This window comes from Ornithodoros turicata, chromosome 6 (genome assembly GCF_037126465.1).
Source record: "Ornithodoros turicata isolate Travis chromosome 6, ASM3712646v1, whole genome shotgun sequence".
Classification (NCBI taxonomy): Eukaryota; Metazoa; Arthropoda; class Arachnida; order Ixodida; family Argasidae; genus Ornithodoros; species Ornithodoros turicata.
This window is the reverse complement of record NC_088206.1, coordinates 44,490,465-44,516,605: the sequence shown is the minus strand read 5'-3', so window position 1 is coordinate 44,516,605 and position 26,141 is coordinate 44,490,465. Positions and strand designations below refer to the sequence as shown.

Sequence of the window (26,141 nt, the reverse complement as noted above, 5' to 3'; positions counted from 1 at the left end):
GAGTTTGTGCTTTAGGCAAAATTTTCATGCAATACTTTTTTTCTTTATATGCTTTTGCCCACCTTAGTACTGTTCTATCCAATATGGAGTGGCTTTTAACTGCATATGAATGCATAATTCAGGAGTGTTTTCATGTATTGGACTAGTTGCAGCTTTAAGGTGCCCTTCATGCAGTACTCATTCCAATCATCAACCATCGCTTGAAACTCGTAACTGGGGAACATGATTCATAGAGGCTAGACTTTCATGCAAATACACACTTTCAACCAGAGTTCGAGGCAACTCATTACTGTCACTAAGTTCCTTTTTTTTTTTTTTGGTAACTTATAACTTAACTCTCTACTTTTGCGCCGTGGTAACTTTCAGAGGAACTCATTTCTTTTTCAGGTAACTTTGCCAAAGTAACTTAAGCTAAGTTCCAAGTTACTTTTAATTCGCTTTTCACTCACGTCCACTTGTTTTCTTGCTTTCTCTCCGGTTCTTCCATGGCCTTTTATGTCATAAAACGTGGTGTTCAGTCAATGACAGTATTCTGTTCAGGAAGTAAGAACCGCTGCTACTGAAATGAAGCTGAACCATTGTGTGCCCACAGGGAATAAGATGCAAAGCGTTCGCATTGTTGGACATAAACGAAAACTCAACGCAGGCAACTCAGGGTCGAACTCAACTGCTCACACGCGCTGCACCTGTGTAGTGCTATTTTGTGTCCGAAGTAACTTGGGAGTAACTCGTTCATTTTTTTAAGTAACTCCGTAACTGCGAGTTACGTTTCGGGCTGAATAACTTTCACACGGTAACTTCGTAGGGAGTTCCTTTTGACTGGTAACTTCTCGATCTCTTTCAACTCTGCATGCTTTTTGTACACTGCATAAAGTAAGATACTTTTGCCCCAGTGAATTTGTTGCGTGTTTTAAATGCATGCAAATGAATACCTAGAAGTGCACATTTTGAGCAAGATTAATGAATTTTTCATGCATGTGTGTTCAACCAGCTTTTAGTGCATATAAATCCGGCCTCTACATATGACGTATGCACTATTACTTTCTTTTGGGTGTTCTGGGAAGTCTAACTTGTTGGGTACAGCGTCAGGCCTCAGTCGAACGGTTTGCCCTGTTCTGTCGAAGCACCTGTCTTTAAAATGTTTGTTGCAGACCAGTGATGTCCTCGACGGCGTCCAGTCCCTTCGCCTGACATTCACCACACACTTTTTTAAATGTTGTGGGTGGCTGTGAGGGAACCTGCATTGAACAATTTATGCCATCAGTTACGTCAGGGATGACAAGGCTGATACAAGCAAGCAATCATCGATACCGTGACCAACAAACTGAGCCGTAGATCCCACACCCCAAGCACCACAATGTACTGGAAGTCGAGTGCATTAGGGGTGGACGGTATGTGTCTTATCAATGTTCTGTGGTTTCATGAAGGCCTTTCATCTACCCGTCCACCCCTATTGCACTCGACTTTCAGTGCATTTTGCTGCTTGGGACCTGACAAGCGCACTTCAACGCCTGCTACGTGCCGAGACCATACCCGTGAACTGCAGGAAATCTGGACTATCACAATGACTCTATCCAGATAACGTACTGCTTGCGTCTTGAGATACGAGTCACAAACTGCCGCGCACATGCTTCAACAGCAACGTTTTGTCGCCCCGCTCGTGGACTAATAAATCACATTTATTACTAAAACTAAGTCACTTACTTGTGAAATGTCGTCCCCGGTATCTTGCCAGTACGGGCAGTACACCCATAACCACAGCAGGCAGGCATGACACCACAAAAATGCTACGCAAAGGCGCATGCAGAATATGCAGCTGAGTGGCAATATGCAGCTGACGGCAATGTTTTGAGCTTCGCAAGATGGCGGCCGGCAGACTTGTACGTATCTTGAGTACGTACTCAAAATACGATATTTTAAATACTTTTTCTCGTATTTTGGTATTCTACTCAATACTCTTTGCGACAAGTATATTTATTATTTATTTAAATGAAGTATTTAAAATACTTTTTTCAGTATTTGCTACTCAGTAGTCAAAATACTTTTCTTCCTCGTCAAGCCGTATACAGCACACTTCCGCGCTGTGTCCAGATTTTCAGCTCAGTGGAACTTAACCCCCTTTTTCCTTTATTTTTTGGGGAATTCGCGCATCTGGTCATCTGGTACAATAGGCTAGTCCCACGCTTGGCCTTGCTTGTCAATAGCTCGACCCCTTCGTCAGAAAACGGTTCTTATTCATATTGCCAGATGAATCCCCAGGGGATTAGGTACAAGAAAATCCCAGCATTTATTTCCTTGGTCACCAAAACAATAAACACGCGCCAGGAGTTGAATGATCCGAGCTGACATACAGGAGGGATTACAGAGTTTTGTGTCAGAACATGTCACCAAAATTTACTTCACCAAAGTTCACCAAACATTACTTAACACCATGTCTTTGCAAATAAAAGATATGCGTAAGTATGGCGGATGAAGTTTCCTTTCATTTGTACGGCCGCGTTCAGAATACGGGTTTCACTTCAAGTCTGCTACTATTTTTCAATGGAATTGTAACAGTTTACAGCAGAAAATGGGAGATTTTCGTAACTTCATTTTCCGTCATCGTTTCCCAATATTGGCCTTGAGTGAACCTGGAGTCGATGACGCCTTCAAACTGTCAGGCTACGAGGTGCACTCCTCCCGTCGACCCAATAGCCAGAGTAGAGCCATGTTGTGCGTGCGAAAGGACATACCGTGTGCCCTCATACGGGTGTCGACAAATGAAAATTTCGAATACGTCACGTGCCGCGTTCGACTCAAGAGCACCTACATTACTGTGACCAGTGCGTACGTAGCGTCGAACGTAAGGGTTACCGAGGAACAGATTAGAGACCTACTTGCTGGCGTTCCTGCACCGGTCATTGTTTGCGGGGATATGAACGCCCACAGTGTACTGTGGGGCAGCCAGCACACTGACGCTCGTGGGTGAATATTTGAAAGTGTAGTGACTGACCTTGACCTCACTGTTCTCAACGACGCGTCATCAACGTTTTTTCGCGGCCTGCGTTGCCACAGCTGTATAGATGTCACCCTATGCTCCACTGAAGTTGCTCATCGTATTGAGTGGGGCACGCATACTGACTCATTGGGGAGTGACCATATGCCTGTGCTCATTGAGCACCGTCCTTCAGGGTCACTGAAAAAACGGCGACGCGTGAATGTAACGGACTGGCCGCGTTATAAACTCCAATCAGCTCGTGACATCGTCCGCGCAGCTACAGATACAGCTGAAGATTTTGCAGCTGCGGTGAAAAAAAACGCGGAATCTGCATCGAAAGCTATCACGGTGCCCAATACCTACACACGCGTCGATGCAGAATACGAAAGGCTTCGTGCGATTCGACGCAGAGCGGAAAGGAGATTCCGACGATCCGGAAACCCAGACGACTATCGGGAATCATGCCGGCTACAGCGTATAATACGGCGTCACCTACAAAGATTATCTCGGCAACAGTGGCGGTCTTTCTGTTCCACACTTTCGCCATTCACACCCATGACGCGTGTATGGCAGGTAGTCCGGTCGCTTGGGGCAGCAAACTCGCAATCTTACCCTTTCCGGGCTCTGGCTATTCATCACGATACTGATGAGAGGTCTACCGCAAATGAATTTTGCAAACTGTTTACTAGGCCATCTTTATCATCCACGACAACTGCATATCATGTATCAGTGGGAAATGCCAAACGGAGTACTGTGCTGACCGATAACGCGCGATGTGCGGCCTTGGATGCTGATGTCAGCCTAGCAGAACTTGACGCCGCTTCAAGTTCAAGAAGATGTAAATCGTCGCCAGGTCCCGACGGCGTTACCTACAAGCATATAGGTAGCCTACACATCAACGCTCAGAAGACTTTATTATGTCTAATCAATAAGAGCTGGAATGAGGGCAAACTTCCTGCGATATGGAAAATATCCAGAGTAGTGCCCTTGCTGAAACCGGGGAAATCTCCCAGGGATATGGCATCCTTCAGGCCAATTAGCTTGTCGAGCTGCGTGTGTAAGGTAATGGGAAAAGATGGTGCTAAGTCGAGTGGAATGGGTCATCGAGACACAAAAGCTGCTTCCAGAATGCATGTCTGGCTTCCGAAAGGGCAGGTGCACTATGGACAGCGTACTAGACCTGGTGACCTTCGTAGAACATGAACGCGCGCAAGGTCGCACGACAGCGGCGGCATTTTTAGACATCAAAAGGGCGTACGACACGGTCAGTTACAGCCACGTCCTATATGATCTGTATAGCCTAGGAATACAAGGTCGGTCTCTACGGTGGATCGCAGACTACCTTGCAGGAAGGTCAGTGTATGTGCAAACCGAAGACGGGAATAGTGACAGTCATGGCCTATCAAGCGGGGTGCCACAGGGCGGCGTGTTGAGTCCCCTGCTGTTCAACGTGGTCATGGCGAACCTACCGCAACGGTTGCCGAAGAACGTGCACATTAGTATGTACGCCGACGACATCTGTATATGGTGCTCTGGTGTGCAGATGCCCGCATTGCGGCAGCGTCTTCAAAATGCCTTAGATTGTACGGTCTCCTTCTTAACGGAGAGGGGCATGGACATATCAGTCGAGAAAACTGTATTTCTTCCATTCAGTCGAAAGAAAATGAAGACTTTTCAATTGAAGCTTGACGACCAGCCAGTAAGGAGAGTGTCTCATCACCGGTTTTTGGGAGTAATAATCGACTCGCAGCTCTCGTGGGCTGCGCACATTAAACACCTCAGGGAAAGAACTGACGCACGCATCAACATCCTACGGCGCATCAGCGGCTCCCGCTGGGGAATGTCGACAGCGTCTCTTCTCGCCGTACATAAGGCACTTATTCGGCAAATGATGGCCTACCATTTGCCCGTACTGCATGGAATAAGCGACACGTCAGAGAGGACACTCCAAAGCGTACTATCGAAAAGCTTAAAAGTCTGCCTCGGTGTACCTTGTGCAACGTCAAATGTCCTAACTACAGTAGAAGCCAGAGAACTTCCATTAGATGTACTAAGGACGCAGGAAACAGTGCGGCACTACGTTCGTCTATGCACGCGGCATCACAAACACCCCCTTGCAAGGAAGGTGGCACGTCGAAATTCGCAATTCATCAACGTGATAGCTCCATATCGCAGTGCTTTACCAAAAGCACAGTTGACATTAACGGCGGTCGATCCTCCGTGGACACTGCAACTTCCTCGTATCGCGCTGACTGTTCCTGGCGTATATCACCAAAAAGCTTCACTACCATCCCCAGTGTTGAAACAGTACTGTCTGTCTCTGATGGAGAGCCATCGTGCTAGGACCGCAATTTTCACAGACGGGTCGACGTCAACGTCTGGGTCTTCATCAGCGTTTGTTGTACCACAGCATAGTAGAGAAGGAATGGCAAGGCTTTCCCACAGAACATCGTCGACAGCTGCGGAATTGGTAGCCATGCAGCTTGCAATGCAGTATGTGGCCGCACGCCAGGAGCCTGCGCAATGGGTCATATATTGCGACTCAAAGGCCGGCCTCCAAGACATAACATCATTCTTGGGAAGTGGCTGTATGGCGCCAATAGTACGGGACATTCTCATCGCATTCAAGAAAGCAGTAGACACTGGCCACGACATACTGCTTCAGTGGATTCCTGGACATGTTGGCATACGCGGTAATGAAGCTGCAGATGAGATGGCGGACATAGCGCACCTATCGTCAACGGAACACACGGTGATATATTCCACGTCAGATGTGAAGCACATGTTAAAATTGCTGACAGAAGACATTTGCAGAAGGCAATGGTTACAAGTCGACAGGCGGTCATCCTTGCTTCATCAGATTGACCCGGATCTGAAATTCCGTGTTCCGTCCAGCATACCGCGACCTATACAAACACTCTTGCATCGGTTTCGCCTTAACGTTCCGTACGGTCAACAGTTTCTCCATAAAGTCGGCAGGGCTAGTTCAGCAAACTGTCCAGTGTGTGCATCTGTGGAAAACACGGAACACATCGTTATGCACTGCACAAGATATGCATCCCAAAGGGCTACATTGAAGTTTGCTCTAGACCGCTTGGACAATAGAACCTTCGATATAGTCAAGGTGCTGGGTGTATGGGAACCCGGGAAGAGAGATGCGGCATTGTCAGCGCTTGTCAAATTCATAGTGAGCAGTGAGATGGAATCTGTATTTTAGGACCGCATGCTAGGCATGTGTCGTCGAGTTCCCCGTTGCAGTTTTGTTTCTTGCACTTCAGCTCACTTGTAGGGGATGTAGCTACGCATATGCACGTACAGTTCGGTGATTGGGAGGGGTGATGTGTTTCTATTTTTAGCTTTTCACCTTTTCTTTTCTTTTCTTTCTCCTTTTCTCCTTTTCTTTCTCCTTGTGGGAGTAGCAGAATTCGTCAGTGACGAATTCAATATCTTCCTTTTTTTTTTTCTATAATCAAACTCAAACTCAAACTCAACGGGTTTCACTTACTGCTAATACTAAAGTACTGTAAAGAGTATCTTAAATACTTCTTAGAGTATTTAGTACTCTACTCAAATTACTTGCAGTTTTGAGTATTTTGTACTCTATTTTAAATACTTTTACGCAGTATTTTGTACATGTCTGGCGGCCGGTGACCGTACGGTTGCACCCTCAATCCGCTATCCAGCCTATTACTATAGAGATCAGTGCCCACGACATGGTTGTTATAATCTAGTATGTCGTGGTTTGTGCACTTTTGAAATTGGCTCTTATATGAATTCAAGGTGTTTTCTGGGGAAACGTACGCCAACATGTCCGAATCTGGCGAACACCAGCCAAAGGACCGTTGACTATGTTGCGTACACTTCACCGAAGAAAGCAACAGAAAAGCTACGTGGAAACGCTCGCCCATCTGTGCGAGTGACGGACCGTCGGCTCCGTTCTCTGGTAGGTATGCTGGTTCCGTAAGATAGGTATGCTGGTACCTAAACTCAAATATAGCCAGTCGCTGATTTTCAGAACATGTACGCAATGATTTGTATTGCTTTCGGCAGAATTCTTCGATTCGTTACAGGAGCTCAGTCGCGCCAAGCCTTCTCTGTGTCAGTATAATGAAGTGGAACTATATGGGCTCAAAACAACATACCATAACCGAAAGCCGAAGACATCCAGAAGTCCAAACACAGGCTGGATGCCTCCTCGGCTATAGCATAACGAAAACATAACAGCACCGACAAACAAAGCTATGAGAGAGAGAAAATGGGGATTCGTACACCTGTTTCTGCAAACCACATGCCTGACATCTTATATAGAGCCAAAGTTTGGATCATTTTTCTTCTAGATTGTCCACTCCCCAGTTGCGTAGTGGGTACAGTGCTGTAGGTTATGTCACATTACATTTAATATTGCAACCAAATTGTTTCATAGACATACTTAGTGACGAACACGTGACATCCATGTCGGCCCCGTCTGCCTCAGGAATTGTTACCAAAGTCTTGCCTCTAGGCAGTGATGGGCAGTACTTGAAGTACCAAGTACTCAAGTAGTACTTTAAGTACATTTCTGTGGACTTGTACTTTACTTTAAGTACATATTAAATCGTATACTTTGTACCGTACTTAAAGTACTTTTTTCCGAGTACTTTCCCATCAAGTACTCAAGTACCGAAACTTGAACTCCGGACAAAAAATCACCAAAGATTATAAAGAATGCACCCTTCTAAAAGCTCTAAAACGACAACAAGAAAACGAAAACACATAGATAGCACTACCTGCGTGTTGTGTGATTTCACGCCGGATCAGGCAGGGTGGTCCGGTCGACCTCTCCAATTTTTTTCTTTCAAATATATATTAAAGCCTTGTCCCTAGGAGGCATATTGCCGCTGAAAGTAGTTAAAAATAATTGTGTGAAAAATTCAGATGTGGGCATTTCGACCATTGCGCTTCCTAAGCAGTTTGACGCCACATATCTGGAAGCCTATCAGAAGGCCGAAAATCATAACGCCGAACTATCAGAAGGCTGAATGCCAAAAGGCCGAGAAATCATAACGCCGAACTATCATAAGGCCGAAAGCCAAGAGGCCGAAAATCATAACGCCGAACTGTCAGAAGGCCGAAAGTCAAAAGGCTGAAAATCAGAAGGCCGAAAATGGAAAGGCCAAAAAGACAGAAGACCCTGAATGGGACTGTTCTTGGCATAAGATTATAAAAAAAGTTTCCTGGCTCTTGTATCAGAAATTGAATAATTGAAATGCGTAGCATTTGGTGCTCAGGAATAGACTGACTGGAGAAAAAAAAAATTACAACATGTTTACTACAAAAAGAAAGTGACTCGAATACCAGTTAATGACTTGTATCACCCACTGAACGGATTGTAGAGGAGATGGTGTTTCTCTACATTTGGTGACCTGAACGTGATCTGAACAAGCAACCGTCTGAATCGTTTGCTATACAGAAATAACTTAAACCCAGTTAATGACCATCGTGAATTTACCCCTACATAGGATATCTATGACAAGATCTGTAGGATTTTTTTTTTCTTTTTGCTTCGCCTGCAACTTTCTGTACCGTTCTATTTCAAGGACTGTATAATGACCACGCTTGTCCCCTGACACAGGAGCACAGTATATGATTTCTTCCAGAATAGTCATCAGTTGTCCCAGGTCATTCACTCGACTACTCACCCTACTTATCGAAAGGCCGAATAATTAGGCGCGGGTTTGAGTCAGAGCTGATGATAGGGAAGTGGTTTTAGGAATGACCGAGGTTGAAGCCGTTGTTGCAAATGGGATGAGAATGGGAAATAGCATCGCATAGCTCGTATTTTTTCATTTTAACTTATTGCCATTGTGTAAAATAAACACATACAATAACTCAGTGGTTCATATGCCTACTTTTCCTCTTTTTTTGTTTTCCCCTAAGTGATCGAAAGTACGTTATTAACGCGAAGTTCGATGAAATAATTTATTTGCTGTATTAATTCACAGCAAGTCTATCCTACTTAATTTGTAGAGCTAATTTTTTATCGCAGTTGGAATAAAAGTTTTCGTATCCTGGGTTCCTTATATTTCGGCCTTTCGATAATTCGGTTTTCTGACTTTTCGGCCTTCTGATAGTTCGGTTTTCTGAATTTTCGGCCTTCTGATTGTTCGGTGTTTTGATTTTTCGGTCTTCTGGTTTTCGGCCTTGTGATTGTTCGGTGTTTTGATTTTCGGCCTTCTGATAATTCCGCCTTATGAGTTTCGGCCTTATGATTGCCACCCCACTCGTGACATCGTTAATTTTACTCACAAACGTTCTTCATGACGACACAAAACAGCACATAAAAAAATTGCTTCTGAGATGGTCGAATTTACGTTGAGAACGATGTTGAGTTATGAATGTAACTTCGACCATCTCTGAATGAATTTTTTTTTATGTGCTGTTTTGAGTCGTCAGGGGTATCAGTCAGGGTGTAATACTATTTTGCATAATCCCAGCACAGCTGACTAATTACCGCTCTACATGTAACTGCAAATTATGCCATCTGATTAAGTTGATATCCGCGGGTTAGCACTTAACCTAGGACTTTATGGCTTCAGAGCATTTGTCAAGAATGTTCGCTGAAGTTTTGCCCACAAAAAGCAAGACACAGATACTAAACAGCGAAATCCAAAGTGATACAAATTAAATTGGCAATGTACTTGATGAGTACTTGAAGTACTTTGCCTAGTACTTTGTATTTTACTTAAAGTACATTTGGAATTGGGTACTTTGTACTGTACTTGGTACTTTACTTTAAGTATAATTTTGAGGTACTTTGCCCATCACTGCCTCTAGGTAACACATTTTGCATAATATTTCATGACATGTACAGTTCAGTGAGCTTCAGACAGATAGATAGATACATGTAGGGGGGAAAAACGTGGAAATGTAGATCTCACTGGTGCGACCAGCTGTTCTTTTTGTTGGTGAGCTTCGATATACCATTTTGCAGTTCTTGAGTGTAGTACAAGGAGCTGAATGCTACTCTGTGGCAATCAAAAACACATCTTACAAATATGGTTTCCTGGTGATTTGAGGAGACGTTACACCCAGAACAAACATGAAACATGCTTTCCGATTTCCCAGTCGTGTACTGTGCATCAAGTCCTATGCACCCGAATCGTGCCACTGACCTGCCATCTGCTTCTGTGGCAGCTGTCCAGGGTTGCGTTTTGTTCACCTCTGTCCCACATAATTTGTGACATGCCACAATGTGCATGTAGCTGTCTTTACCACACAAGTGTTGTGCACGACATTGCTTACGTGAGTCAGCGCAAAGAGCAGTAATTGTTATGGTTGCCGTTTAGGTTCCTCATGTGCTGTGTACTGCATTGAAGTGCACTTTTTCTTGTAGGTTGCGCACAACCTTCTGAGCCTTAAAAGCTGCTGCATCATCCTGTGTCGTCGGTTGTGAGCACTCAACATGAAGAACAGAATAGGGATATGCTGAGTGATGTGGATTCAGGCACGACAGAGTATTTCACAGATGAACACAGACTTCTACAGGACAATTCTCACTACTACATAGCTGGCCGTCTTGTTCACTTTTTCCTAAAGGAATCATCATGTACAGTTGTTCAGAAGCACCGGTTTCCGAAGACCACAGCTTTGTTTCGCACAACCAGTTTCTTGCCTTGTTTGTTGCTGATGATGTACCTGGGGAACTATTTACAGGCGTCACGTTACCTTCAGCAAACTGTCTCAAGTGTGTTTCAAGACCAGAGGTACTCTTTCTGCAACCTGTGAAGGAAGGGTGTTCTCGAAACGAAACGGGTATTCTCAAGTTGCTTTCTGCACGTTTGTGTGATCACAGCTTCGGCATTCCATTTTGCAGTGACACATGTAAAGACCAGTTTGTGCTGAAGTTCTGTCGTCTTCGTTTACTGTAGCATCTACAGCTTCAAAACTGACAACTTGTAAAGGTGTCCACTTGCAAGCGAACAGTTGCTCCAAGAGAGGCTCAGAAACATTAGATATGCCACATGTAGCAGTGACACCAAATATACGCTCCTTGAATACTTGTTGTGCTGCTTAGCCCCTTGTTGTGCTTCTCTGTTTTCTACCACAGTCAACATTATGACGTGCTGCTCCCACCTTATGATAGGGAGGATCAGTGCCGGATTTAGGGGAGGGCAGACGGGGCACTTGCCCCGGGGCCCCTACCACAAAGGGGCCCCCACCAGTAAAGGTCCTGTCCAAGGGAAATCTGTTTTGCATGCCTGAAACGCATCCCTGAAACGGAAACTTGGTAAAAATCTGTCCTCCGTCCACGGATATCGACCCCGAATAACACATTGGATAGACATAGAATACACGAGGGAGCCCCCACAGCACAGTGCGCCGGGGCCCCCACCACTGTAAATCCGGCACTGGGGAGGATGGTAACCAAATGTAAGGGAATAATGCAAAGGTTCAAACTTTATACGAGATCCTCAAACTTTGATCTGTGACATCACGATACCACAAAATAAATTTGGAAGTGTTACACGTCACTTATGGAGCAACCAGTATTTGCACATACGCATTGTTTTTCGCTTACAAATGTGTAGACTTGTTGCTCTGCGCACTTTATACTTTCCAGTCTTTCCCCAGTGATACAGAAAATCTTTGCTGCTTGCCACTTGTATATTTTCGATTAATTTCATTGTTCTATTCCCTAGCACACTCTTCTATTATGATAGTTTTTGATTCGCAATTTACATATGTGATATATTCTTTGCTGTGTGTTCGTGTACATGAGAAAATAAGCAAATCCTTTCGTGCAAACAATTGCGATTGTGCTTTTGTTGTTGTATCTGACATGTACATTGGTAATAAAAACTGATTGTCAATCTACAAATGCATCTCGCATTTCTTACATTTCGGCGCGCAGGGAAGGCGAAATTGGCGAAATCATGAAATCGCGGCGCGCGCCATGGCAGGAACTGGAGACGGGAAGGGAAAGGAGGAAACGGCTTTGATTGGATATCGTGTTAGATACTCGACCTTGAGGCGAGCGGTATCTTGCGCCACCTAGCCTGTGATATCGCATGTTTCTCAGCGCCATCTGTTGAGAGGAGCGGGTGAACCAGCTGGTACATTTTCTTTCCGCTTTTACAGTCCTCCTTGCCACAGTCACTTCCTTGTGGAATGTCGTCCCCGGTGCCTTGCCAGCATGGAGGAAGGAAACACAGGAGGAAATGTGCGACAAACTGGTGGCGCCACGACGTGGCTGGAGGCGGAGGTAGGCGTTGTGATCACATTACAGACAACAGTGTGTATTTGCGATAGCCGGAGCAACGCGGAACGTTCGGAATGTCTCGCACAAACTGTTGCATCGTAAATTGTAGCAACACATACAAGAAGTGCCCGCCAGGAACCAAGTTTTTTCGGTTTTCGACGCGGCCGTGCTTCCAAGATCAAAGAGAGCGGTGGATTCGCAGCGTACGTCGTGTCAAGTGAGTGTCAAGATGTCGCATACCGCTCTGTAAAAGGCTATGAGCTTAAATTGCAGAACTTCTTTGTAGTGGCGATGGAACTGAGTGGCAACCATCCATGTGGTCAAAGACATGCAGCACTCACTTTGTGGGCGGTAAACCGTCGACAGACCCTTCTTCTCCGTCCTACGCCCCGACCATCTTTCCGTCGTCGTACCGCAACGTGAGCACGATTGTCCAGGACAAAAGCAACCGCTACAATCGGTGAGCCACATTTGTGATTTCACAACTTTTTGTTCGTTTCCTTTCACAAACATTTGAATATTTAATTTCGGTGAAGGCGGCTACATGAATTCAGAACTAAACCAATTTGACAAAAATGTGATTCTTCTACAAAGCTGGAGAAAGCGGGCATACACTCCTGTACGTTCGACGAATACAGATGAAGCAGATGGAGCTGATGATGCCATTTTGACAAATGCAGATGGAACTGATGACGCCATGTGCTACAGTGACACACCAGATGAGGCTCCATGCAATGAAACGTTGGTGTCATCTTTTCTGAGTGAAGCAGATGCTGGCCAGATGCATGAGGTATGTACAAAAGGAAATACTTGAAGGCATGCGTGAAATGTACGCACCTATCAGCCTGTCTCTTTTAGGTTGCTACACAAACAGACGAAAGTTGTGGCAACACAACTGGTATTTTCCTCAGTTGTGCACTTATCGCGACTGTTTCTGAGGCATCTGTACAATGCAGCTCGTTCCTGATGCCCCCAAAAGAGACATGTGAAAAAGGCATTGGAACCGTAAATGCAGATCAGTTTCAGCCGAGAGGCTTCCGTGGCTACGACTCTGTGACATCTGAAAGCGACCATGCTGAAGTCCTAAAGGACCTGACAGGAGTGTCTCCTACCTGCTTCGCAGTTCTGCTGGGGTTGTTGACACAGGTTCGAGGGTCTTGTAATACCAGCAAAAGCAAAATTTATATTGAACCCAATATACGAGCCCAAAGAAGTTAGGATACTTCTCCAGTTATACAAAGAGAAATAATTACACTCTGCTAACTGGTATTCCTTTTTTCTTTCCTTTTTTCTTTTGTGTGTGTGTAGGTGAAGACTCCACGTGCAATGGACATCAGCCGTGAGAGTCGCCTTCTGCTTTTCTTAATGAAGATGAAACATGCCCTGACATTTGCTGCGCTGGGTGCCCTCTTCAGTGTACACCGCACGACAGCTTCCCGCACATTCTATGCCACTCTGGACACATTGTATTCGAAGACGCAAGGGTGGTTAATATGGTTTCCACGAGAGGTAGTGCAAGAGACGATGCCCCATTCTTTTCGGGAAAAGTACCCAACATGCAGGGTAATCATAGATTGTACAGAAGTGCCAATTGAAAAGCCCCCTGAAGTCAGTGAACAAGTTAATTGCTGGAGCAGCTACAAGAGCAACTTCCCATTGAAATTCCTAGTTGGTGTGACCCCTTGCGGCTTCATATCATTTGTTTCCCGTGTCTTTGGAGGGCGCTCAAGTGACACTTACATTACAGCAAACTCTGGATTGCTAGACTTGCTCGAACCCAATGATCTTGTGATGGCTGACAAAGGATTTCCCCATATCCGGTGTGACCTAGATGCACGCCAGGTTACGCTGGAGATCCCACCTTTTGCTCGAATGAATGAGCAATTCACAACTTTAGAAGTGGAACGTACCTACAAGATAGCTTCCCATCGTGTTCACGTAGAACGCTGCATTCAAAGAATCAAAATATTTAACATCTTGAATGCAAAGTTGCCCCAAGAGCTCAGAAATCATGTGGACAAAATAGTAACTCTATGCTGCGTTCTTGCAAACATGCAGAAGCCCATATTTAAAAATCTGTGAAGAAAGAGAACAGAGAAATATATGACTCAGGGGAAAAGTGCTGACGCCAGGAATTAAGCCTAGACCTTCCTGAATTCTGGTTAGGGACGCCACTGTTGCACCACGACAGCAGCACATTCTCCTGAGTTAGAAGGCTTCAAGTACGAAGAGGACGGACAACCAATCACATTCCTCCCATTCTCTGTTACATCTTTCTCATTCGCTCATACATTCAGACATGAGGCAGGGCGTCATCTTGTTGGTCCAAGGTAAAGAAGCATTAGTCAAGGCAATGTAATTTAACTGATTCTGTGTCGTCCATGTCTGTAGCCTGCCTCTGCTAATTCTCGTCATTTACACAAGATATTGCCCTGCCTCGTGTATGAATCTGTGCATGAGTGAGAATGGAAAGAACCTGATTTGTTGCCCTTCTGCTCTGTACTTGGGCACCCTAACTCAGAAGAAAGCCCAGCTGTCATGGTTTAAGAGTAGCACCCTTGACAGGAAATCAGGAGGGTGTAGGTTTGATTCCTGGCATCAGCACCTTTTCCCGAGTCGGTTTATTAATTGATTCTGGGAACTGGAGGCTTACATATTTGTTTCGTCCATGTTGGCAGCCTGCCTCTGCTAATTCTTGTTGTTTAAGAGAACAGTGTTGTGTAAAGCATTGCCTTCCATTGTTGACATTCCACGTGTAAATCACCATCTGCAGCTTGCGACATAACTGTATGAAATCGTCAGAACAATTTTTATCTATGTGCAATTTCTAGGTGTTGCAAGATTGTTTCTTCCGACAAATATCCTTGTAATGGCCACTGTCAAACATAATGATACAACACTTCAGGAGGCGGGCAACCGTCGAATGAGGATTTCAGACAGTTGTGCCGCGAGCAGTACTTGACCCATTGTGTGCCTTGCTGTAAAATAGAAATCAAACAAAGACAACACTGCTTTTAACAAAATAAGTTCTTTATTGCACATTGGTAAAATAACTGACTAGTGAACAAAAGAAAGTGACTAGATATTATCACAGTGCCTTTTCCTTATAATAAAGCATCAGGTCTTTCTCACACAGTATATTAGACAAAATTCCTGGGTTACATAAGTAGGCATTACATATTTTACCTGTACATACTTATGAGTTCTGCCTTGTAAAATTTAAAATAAAACCATTCCATCTTTGGTATCAGTGTCTCAAGAAAGGTGTCGTCCCTTTTCACTTTAACATTAACAACTTGGACTGGTGAGTACACAAAAAAATGACAAAGGGTCAGGTTCAACACGTATAAGGACACTTGCACTTGTGTATAGTACAGATGGCTTTCTTTTAGCTTCACCTTCCCATCAACAAAGTAAAGATAGTCTACAAAGAAGTTACCATCCTTGTCGAAAATAGGCTGCTCACGGCACCGGTATGGGCACTTTATCTCCAGTAGTACTGTGTCGCCTGCCTGCACTAACCCGTCTGGACTGCAGCAAAGCCAACCCTGGACCTTGCTAATAACTAGTCCTACCCGAATGACCCTACAACCTTCTCGCTCCTCATACTTTTTTCTGGCTGTGGTTTCTGTCTCACTGCCATACTTACACGCTTTACTGCTAAACCGAGTTTGAATGCAGAGGCTACGTGCTAGTGCTTCAAAGTCAGCCTGGCGTACCCTGATTCTATGTGCTTTGCTACTTGCTGAAAGTCTTTCTCTCCTCAACAAGTGCCACTCGGGGCACATGCTTTGCTGCACAGTTGACACTGCTATGGAGTTACACATACAGTCATCTATCATGATGTGTTCTGTGCCTTTTAAGTCATTCTCTGTACACTCTGATGATCCAAAGCAAGGAGTGGGCCACCCTATAAAAGGCATCAGTTCCTCGAGGCAACATGAATTTTCTTTGAGTTGCAAATAGGCTTTTAACATCAGTTCTTGTGTGCTGTTCATATTTATAACTTCTTCTGGAATGGGTGCTGTGCAAATTTCGGGAGAAGATTTTGGAGGAAACATGTTCGTGAATTCGACACCTTTTGTGTAGAGCTTCAACTGCTTGTTTGAAGGTGTTTTCCACTTGTTCGGTTGTGAGGTTTGAGTGGTTGGATTTTCATTGTTTACATACGCTACGAGGGCTGCCGTGTGTTTACACTTACCTTCCACTCCACCTTTACATTTACAATGCGCTTGACTAATTTGTCTTCGTACATCAAGCTGAAAGAAATAAAATTGTTGAACAAGAGAGAAACTGATGTTCTGAGGCTGGAACAACATAGAAGGCACAGATACAAACAAAGCCTCAAATTGCCTAAGAAATCAACGATGAAAGATGAAAGTCACTGAGTCAAGAGTTGCATTTGTGTGCAGACATAACTTACTTTCCCTGCTAATGTTAATGTGAAGTAAGTTACAGGAACGCATCGCTGTGTCAAGCAAAACGTTACGTACCTCAATTACGACCGAGTATGCCTCAAGGTTCACGTTTGCTTGCCGCACGCAGCGTCCTTTCAATACAGACGACTGATGGCCCTTGCTTTCCTCTGACACATCAAAAACATGATTGCTCTTCCACAGTTTCTCCCCCTTCTCCTCGTTTGCGCCTCTAAAAAATCCTGCACTATCAACTCTGCGAAAGCCGGTCCTCAAAACTATGTTTGTAGCCATCGCGCACATGCCAAAACATCCGCGACCTATTAAATCAATGGGCGTACAACAGAAGCCATCACCACGAACGACACCGAAACTGCCGTTCGCGGCGCTGTCGCGGCGAGACCGCGCGCCCCCTTTAGGTGTCGCACGCTCCCTATTGGGACGGGCGTGCCAGCTTCGCACTGCATGCTGGGATGCTCCTGTCTACCATGTGACCGCTCACGTGACCCCAAGAGCATGCGCAGGCCAGCTCCCAAAGCAGACGACGGGAGTCGTGGTTCTCTTGCAGTTAAGATATCTGCATTGTGATGAGCGCCGCGCGTCCATCTTTATTTGTGTGTGTTCGGAGGTTTACTCTTGGTTTACCCTTTTACTACAAGACCGGTCAGGTTCTGCAGGACAACCACGCAGGATTAGAAACATCAATCGCGGTAGCGATGTTTGTTTGACGACGTGGCCGCGTGTTGTGTGTTGCTGAAGTGGTAAAGCATGCCAGTAATCAAATTTGTACAACGATGGAGGAAATCAGTTGAATCTTCAGCTGTAGCACAGCGCCAGCTTGCAAAGGAAGGGTTCAAGATGAATCTCTCACAGACAGGGGTACGCCTGTATGCCGAAACAGCTGGTCAAGTACGTGTTTACAGGAAACGTTATTCCCGTGACAGAGCTGCTCTCTGCTGAACGACAGTCGCAACCGCGGTTCGAACACGTTAACAAAACGTTGTTTCCGCAGTGGTGCCCACATTTTAAGAGTAAATGACTTTGGAAAAGCGTAAAAGCAGCGAGAACAACAAAGGGTTGCCAAACCGAAACTTTAGAGAGGATCACGTGGTGGACAGGAAGTAATGGCGGTTTTGACAGGAGCGACCGCCAGAGGGGTCCCACGGAAATCTGCTCGAAACGGCCGCTCCTGTGTTTCTTTCCTCCATGCCCAGACGTGCGGATGTGCGTAATCATTAGGAGCCGTAAGCGTAACCACGACCTACTCTATACTAGAGACCTGGACAGCTGGCGATATCCTATGGGAGAGACGGGTCACGGGCGAGTTACGTTAGTGACCGCTGCAAGGCCACATTGGGGAGAGGAAATTGTGGAGCGAAGTAAACAAGGTGTTCACACCACAATTTGCGGGAAAGAACTGAGGGTTTATTCCAGTGGCGGTTGCCACCAAAAACGAAAGTGGAAAAACGTGCAGCGTGCAGGCCGCGGCTTAACGATGGCGATGCGGGCTGCTACACTGCCTCCCCCCCAGACTCCGAGAGGAGCGGTCAGCCCAAGTGACATGTCTGGTGGCGCTCAGAGAAGGCTGAGTGGGGAAGGGAGGCGGGAGGGCTACTGGGGGTCCGGGTGGCTCCACAAAGGCTGGCTTGAGTCTGTCCAGGCTCACGGTTTCTGTTTTGCCATCAACCGAGATGGTAAAAAACTTGTCCGAACGCCGGAGAACGGGGTGAGGGCCGGTGTAAGGTTGCTCAAGCGGGCGGCGGATCCTGTCACGGCGCATGAAGACATGCGAGGCAGAAAACAGCTGCTGGGGGACAAAGGAGGATCTGGGCGAGGGAACACGAGGTGAGGCAGGACGGACGTTTGCGAAAGCGCGACGAAGCGTGTCGACGTAAGTTCCGGGGGGAGCGGAGACCTCTGTTACGTCAAAGAAGTCAGCCGGGAGCCTGAGGGTAGTGCCGTACACCAGTTCGGCCGCGCTGCAGCCGAGGTCGGCCTTGACGGATGCGCGGATGCCGAGGAGGACGACGGGCAAGACAGATGACCAGTGGGCGGTGTCCTCGTGGGCCATGATGGCACCCTTTAACTGGCGATGCAGGCGTTCTACCATACCGTTAGAGGCCGGATGGTAGGATGTGGTGCGAATCCGTCGCGTGCCCAGGAGTTGGAGGAAAGCGGCAAAAAGCCTCGCTTCGAACTGGGCGCCACGGTCCGTGGTGACGACAGCTGGGGCTCCGAAACGGGCAACCCAGGTCGAAAGGAAGGTCGAGGCGACAGTGGCGGCGGTGGCGTCGGACATGGGAGGCATCGCAGCAGCAGCGGGGGCGGTTGCGCCAGGCGGAGGGTGTTGCTGGTCGCCAGCAGGGTTCATAGCAGCGGTGTTCTTCTCCGGGTCACCAGAAATTGTGGAGCGAAGTAAACAAGGTGTTCACACCACAATTTGCGGGAAAGAACTGAGGGTTTATTCCAGTGACGGTTGCCACCAAAAACGAAAGTGGAAAAACGTGCAGCGTGCAGGCCGCGGCTTAACGATGGCGATGCGGGCTGCTACACTATCACCCTTGCCACCACCTTTAGTCTGCTACGCAGGGATACACAGGCTGTTGCTAAGCACGCGCTATTATCTCTCTTATACTGCTTCGTCGTTGTCAACACAGCCTACCAACATCGCCGCGGTTTCGACAAGTCACGTGGTAACGAATAGTGCGAGCTAGCGCCAAATCCCATAGCCAAGCGGCGATTGCCAGAACTACTACCCCGGTGCTGGGAGCATTGCGGATATCCAGGTCTCTAGTATAGTCATGGAGGAAGGAAACACAGGAGCGGCCCTTCCAGCTTTGTCCCATTGGGACGGGCGTGCCGGCCCTCGCATTGCATTCTGGGATGCTCCTGTCTACCATGTGACCGCTCACGTGACCCCAAGAGCATGCGCAGGCTAGCTTCCAAGGCAGACGACGGGAGTCGTGATTGTCTTGCAGCTCAGATACCTGCATTGTGATGAACGCCGCGCGTCCAGTTTTATTTGTGTGTGTTCGGAGGTTTACTCTTGGTTTACCCTGCTACTACAAGACCGGTCACAGTCTGCAGGACAAGCACGGAGGACTAGAAACATCATTCGTGGCAGCGACGTTTGTGTGACGACGTGGCCAACTTTTATGTTTGTTGCTGAAGTGGTAAAGCATGCCAGTAATCAAACTTGTACAACAACGAAGGAAATCAGATGAATCTGCAGCTGTAGCATAGCGCCAACTTGCAAACGAACGATTCAAGATGACCTCTCACAGACAGAGGTACAAAGCAACCGATCATGCAAGTACGCACTTACGAATGAAACGTTATTCTTGTGACAGAGCTGCTTTCTGTTGAACGACAGCTGCAGCCGTGGTAAGAACGTGTTAACATAACGTTGTCTCCACAATAGTGCTCACATTTTAAGAATAAATGACGTTGGGAATGCAGAAAAGCACGAAAAGCAGCGGGAGCAACAAAGCGTTGCCAAACCGAAACTTTAGAAAGGATCACGTGGTGGACAGGAAGTAATGGCGGATTTGACAGGAGCGACCGCCAGAGGGGTCCCACGGAAATCTGTTCGAAACGGCCGCTCCTGTGTTTCCTTCCTCCATGCTTGCCAGTACGGGCAGTACACCCATAACCACAGCAGGCGGCCATGACACCATAAAAATGGTACGTAAAGGCGCATGCAGAATATGCAGCTGCAGTCGCGGACGGCAATGTTTTGAGCTTCCCAAGATGGCGGCCGGTGACCGTACGGTTCATAGTACGGTGGTGGTAGTGGTGATGGTGAAAGGGCTTGCATAGTACGGTCGCACCCTCAGTCCGCTATCGAGCCTCTTACTTTAGAGATAGGTGAGTGGAACAGGCCAGTGTTATGCGCATGCAATGTGGTTGTGCCGCCGTACTTAACGAGTAATTTCGATACAGTGTTGCCGTCAATTTTAATTTCCTAAAAATCTATGAGCGCAACTGGGACGAAAATTGTGATGTAAAGGCTGAACCGCATGGCACGAAAATCTGTCCGAAAACTGGCCGAACCGAAATCGGGACCGAACTTTTTAGGGACCGAGCCGGCGTGTTTTGTTGCTATACCGAAATGCACCCCGAATGCACCCCGAATTTCGGCCGAAGACTTCTGGCCTAGGGGAACATCGCCTTTCAACCATCCAGCTCAATGAGATAATCCAGGGGTAGAAGTCGCATACACGGCAACAGTCGACCCGATTGTTACGTCATCGTTGCTATGGTTCTCCTTCCGGCTGAATAGTCATTGGATCCTTCTACTTTTTCGGTTGGCGTCACTTCCCATTTCGGAGGAGAAATCTCGCTTGACCAGACCGGGCCGAATTCGTCTCGGAATTCTGTTCCTCGAAAAAAGTTCGGTCCCGAATTCGGTTCGGAAAGAATTTGGACGCTTTTCGGGCCATGCGGTTCACGTTTAAGAGCTCAGGTTCGGGCTATATCGAATAGATAAATTTTCTGAGATTGCAGCTCTACCGCTTTACATACCTTTAAAATGTAGCGGGATCGCTACCTCGCTACTGAAAAAAGTAAGAATACGGTAGCGGCGCTACGAGTGACGCCACTATAGGTACAGCACCAAGGTAAATGTAGACTGGTAGCGAAAGCAAACGACAATACCACGTCAGCCCTATCGACACGGCCATCTTCATGATGCGCGAGCGATCCTGGGTCTTGTAGTAGAAGTACGATCAACAAACAAAAATATTTACGACACGCGCATGATTCGGATGTATACTTATAGTTTATTCATAATTTCAATATAAGAAAACCCGTTTCGCAACCCATACGTGTACGACAGAATCATAAACAGAACGAGCAGAGTACCCTTCCGTATACCACTCCTCTGCGCATGTGCCACACTGTGCTCGTTTACCCGTGCAACCCTATATCCGTGCGTCTATGCATCGTAATACGCAGTTAGTACACGTTCTTGGTTAAACAGGAGGCTCACATCTCGGACCTGCAGGCCAAGATAAACACGTATGAACAAATGACTGGAATATATCCCCTGTTGCAAGCCTCGCGGAAAAAGAAAAAAACTTTCACCGTGGCAAGACCGGCTACGATATCGGCGTGTGTGCCAGCAGGAATCAGCTGAGCACCAACGATGTCATGTTTTCGCAACAGACCCATTATGGCCACTCATTCGAACAATGCAAACGGCTAATAACTACGTGTATGTTCAGCTAGGTGAGAAATTGACCTTTAGAGAACCTTTAATTTCTGTGTGGTCATCACGATGACTGCTCTTGTGTGAAGTTGTCAACAGGTGTGATGCATTTCGAATTGTCATTAAACCAGTTGCTGATACGATTTCTTTTTCTCTGTTCTTGCCCAGGGCGATTGGTATGCATGGTTTGGTCAGGAAAAGGGAAAGTTTGGTTTGGCTTTGAAATGTCTGTGTCAGAAATAAACAACGAGATTTGGCCGAGGCAGACCAACAATTAGGGACGACACAGACAAGTAAGCCTCAAACGCCTCCCTGAGTTGTTTGCATGTCTATGTCAGATGTTCGGAATAGAACGCAGCCAAAGTGCGCGCGTGTAAACGCACTATGGCTAATATGCACTGCTCATTATTTATACCGCTGATGTCATCTCTGACGTAGTCATTTGTTTACAATCGTAGTAGTCCGCGCACCGGATGGATGGCGCTCACGGTCTCTATCATCCAGTGCTATCGTTGATATCCTTCTGAAAGCGCAGGGCCCTGTGGGAGTTTCGCTTACCTGTCTTCATGTACCTTGATAACAATGCAAGCATGTACAAGCAAGTACAACTTTTATTCCAATTTCTACGCTGGTGGTGCATAATTTGCAGAAACTAGGAATCCTCGAACCATGTAGCGGTACGCGTCTCCAATCGTACCTGTAGTAGTATTAAAATAGGAGTGTAGTAACAGTACTAAATAGCAAAAACCAATAATCAATAACCAAATAATAATAGCCAATAACCAAAACAGCCAGCGAAGAAGTTCTGGATGGATAGGCAACCGATAGGCAACGGGTCTTCGAGTTAAGAACTAAAGTTCTTGTAGGGAGCTATAGAGGTGGACCCAAGTGACTGGAGGCAAAGTCTGTTTTATCTCGATCGGGACCTGCGTGTTATGTTTTACGGACAAATACGCCTAGTCCAGTGTTTCTCAAACTTCTCCAGTACGTGACCCCTTTTAGTATAGTACCAAACCTACCATGACCACCCACCTTAATAATCCTTCTGAAATTTTACTTTTTTCAATGACACAGATACATTTACATTTTAATTTATTTAAAAGACATTAATCACAGCAGAGAGAGCTACCAAAATGCTTATTAATGTTTTTTAACAAGGTTTGATTTAATCATGTATTTTAATGAGAAGGATGTATTTGCTCTTGATACAAGCAAATTAATAAGTGGGTCTGTGTGGCTCAAGGCACATCACATGTCTGCTTCAGCATTCAACCTGTTTCTGGAGTATGATTTGATTACTAGGAGAGTCGAGAAACCACTTTCAGAGGCGTAAGTTGATGAGAAAGGAAGGATAATTTTCAGGGCGAAATTGTTGGTCTTGGGCAAGCGCAAAGCATTTTGGCCGAGCAATTAGAGTTGCTGAACTGTTGCTATTCCTGGATCTCCTCTTTGGCTGCGGTGTTGTTGTTGATGAGTTCCAAGAATTCCTCTTGTATGTCACCAGGAAGATGGTAAACAGTGCATCGGCCTCCATATATATGATTATATGACTTTTAAAGAAAACGGCGTTGAAAGAGTACGGGCACCAAAACCGAAAATTCATCTCTGTTACGGCGAGCAAAATGAACATATAGTTGGGCCCTCCATTAACCCCAGAAGAAAGCTCATGACCGATTTTGGGGACATGACCCACAGTTTGAGAAACACTGGCCTAGAGGATCACAAGTTTAGAAAATGAAATAACTGAAATAAAGTCATTCTGTCTCCTCAACCCTATTAGTTCCTGCAAGCAACCACGACAACGCTTGTGTAAAGTGAACATGTATAAGTTGCACCTGCTGTTGCATAGCTGTTGCACGAAGTTCGTGTCGGTACGTTTGCCCCACTTTATTTCAAAAACGTACCTTCTATTGAAGACTGGACTACGTACATACCTACCCACGCTGCACAACAGCTCTGCGACAGTCTTGTTCAACCTAACAACGGCACTTCGGGCGCTGAAGGGGAACTTCAAAGTATATTCTTATTATAGATGTAACCATTAATATAACTTTTATCTAGCTTAAGCACGACCTAACAAATTATGTAGAAAACGTTTCAAACATTATACAGGGTGTTTATTTCTATCCTTTTAGAATTTTTTATACAAAGCTATGAGAATAGCATAGATGTTGTTTTCGCAGTTGAGTTATACGGCAAGGTGGATATCCTCTCGAAGAAAGTATGCAACTACAAGATGACTGATTACCTAAAATTCATTAATTAACTCTTTAATTAGGAGACGTCGGGCAAAAGCGAAATAGCAGTATGAGAGACAATCCTCGTTGAAAGCCATTCTACGTTTAAAAAATCCTGAAATCCCTTCCTGAAATACGCACGCGCGTTAAAATATCTATCCCCGAATTTTGATATGCAAATGAGCCGAAACCGCGGCGACCGGGAACGCAGAGAGCACACCGCTCATTGCACGTCAGAGGGAACGTGATCTGGAGCGATGGAGATGATTGGAGCAGGTACCAATCTGCTGGCCAAATAAACCACTTTCATGCTCAGATAAGCCAACACTCAGCATTATCTCTTATCCTCCAACCAATATATCACTCAACGACTCGTCCTCCAGCGGCACTTACGACAACTTGGTTACCCTAACTTCTCTTTTGTCACTCTGCTCGGCGCAGTCCTGCACAACCAGGGGGCGGTCACGACTACACTCCTGCAGAGCCGTATATTAAAAGGGAGTCTGGCCATTAATGGGTCATGCCTATACCTGAAGCTCCGCCCACTTTTTCAGCTTTCCGACCAATGAAGTCTTGAAATATGGGGCGCTATCAATCAGCCTATCCTCACTATTTGCCCCCTTATCCAACATGGGCAGCGCCATTTTGGGTGGCAAGTGGATTGGATGGGATTGAAATGGATAGCTCTCGCAATCTGCAAAATTGGTGGATTTTTGGTGCCAATTTTGATGAGGCCACCTAGGGAGCGTAAGGCACGTCGGAAATTGTCGTCTGCTTCCGTCGTTGTACCGTTGCCGGCAGAACCACCTCTGTTACACCTCAGGGACACACTCTGTTGTCGGTAGGATTTTTAATCAAATCTACATGAATAGTTGGAATATAAGAGGCAAGAATATTTATATCCATGAAATCCAGCAATTAAATATAAGATTGTACAGCACAGCGCCGTTTTTGTTATGTTTTCGTTGTGGTTGCCGTGTTCACTAGGCCTAACACCGGCGACAAAACGTATTATTTTCGGTTAGATATCGATGGATGAGCATCAGTTGAAACTGATTTCCGAGAAACGTATATGAGGATGTACATTTGCAGCGTAAAATCAGAGTAGTCTGCGAAACTTTTTTGTCACGAAATCCTCGCTTCACTGTGCTTGTTTTCGTCGCCATTTTGGGTGGCAGTGAGGTGTCATGGCGACCCCCTTGATAAAGAGCAAACCAATCAGTGGAGCGAAACTGTGATTGACGAGTCGAGCCTCTTTTTGTGACTCCTTTCAATGGCCAGACTCCCTTTTAATATACGGCTCTGCACTCCTGCGCTTCCTTCATGCCTCCGGCCTCTCGACCAGCCTCTAAGGCCACTTTCTCGTTTGAAGTCCAACTTATTTTCTTTTTTAAGGAATAGAAGTCAGCGTATGTCTGACTAACCTTTCCTCTCTCTCTCTCTTTCTTTTTTTTAATAAACGTATCCCTCCCCCTCAGTCGGCGAAGGTGATGCGCTCCTGAGACACGCTCATTTGCATACCGAAATTCAGCGATGGATATTTCATGGCACGCGCTCTTTTCTGGATTTTTAAAAGATAGTGTGGCTTTCAACGATGATTGTCCCCCGTTCCGCTATCTCGCTTTTGCCAGAAATTCCCCAATAAAGAGTTAATTAGTGAATTTTATGTAATTAGTCACCTTATATAGTGACGTACTCTCTTCCAGAGGATGTCCGCCTGGCCGTGTATCTCAACTGTAGTAACTACATCTATGCTGTTCTCGTAGCTTTTTATAAAAAAATCTGTAAAGGGTAAAAATTAGAGATGGGACGAATCCAGAATTTCTCGAATCCGAATCCGAATCTGAATCCAAGAAAGGTTCTGCGAATCCACGAATCTTACGAATCTCGAATCTTTCGAATCCTTTCTTCAAAAGGATTTTAAAAAGCCAGGAAAATTCAGAATTCTTGCAGTGACACTGCACCAATATCGCCATGCAATATTGATATTTTGCTGCTAATGGCCGCTTTCGTTATGCTGCAACGATGTCATTGAAACAACATTGCAAAAACGTGACATTGCAAT

General features: G+C 45.9%; 2 protein-coding genes across 3 annotated transcripts; one reads left to right on the top strand and one right to left on the bottom strand.

Moving 5' to 3' along the window:
• The first annotated feature begins 12,813 nt into the window (after nucleotides 1-12,813).
• Nucleotides 12,814-14,760, top strand: LOC135397947 (uncharacterized). 2 transcript variants are annotated; one of them, XM_064629431.1, is made up of 3 exons: nucleotides 12,814-13,005; nucleotides 13,172-13,361; nucleotides 13,524-14,760. In XM_064629431.1, the coding sequence occupies exons 1-3, from the start codon at nucleotides 12,986-12,988 to the stop codon at nucleotides 14,295-14,297; spliced, it is 984 nt and encodes a 327-aa protein (XP_064485501.1). In that variant the 5' UTR covers nucleotides 12,814-12,985; the 3' UTR covers nucleotides 14,298-14,760. The 2 variants fall into 2 exon arrangements, 1 of the variants encoding a protein (XP_064485501.1); XR_010423905.1 differs by lacking the exon at nucleotides 13,524-14,760 and having other exon boundaries at nucleotides 13,074-13,176.
• A 3,359-nt stretch (nucleotides 14,761-18,119) lies between these two features.
• On the bottom strand, nucleotides 18,120-19,001 carry LOC135398553 (uncharacterized). Its single transcript, XM_064629949.1, has one exon. The coding sequence runs from the start codon at nucleotides 18,999-19,001 to the stop codon at nucleotides 18,120-18,122; it is 882 nt and encodes a 293-aa protein (XP_064486019.1).
• Nucleotides 19,002-26,141: the final 7,140 nt, after the last annotated feature.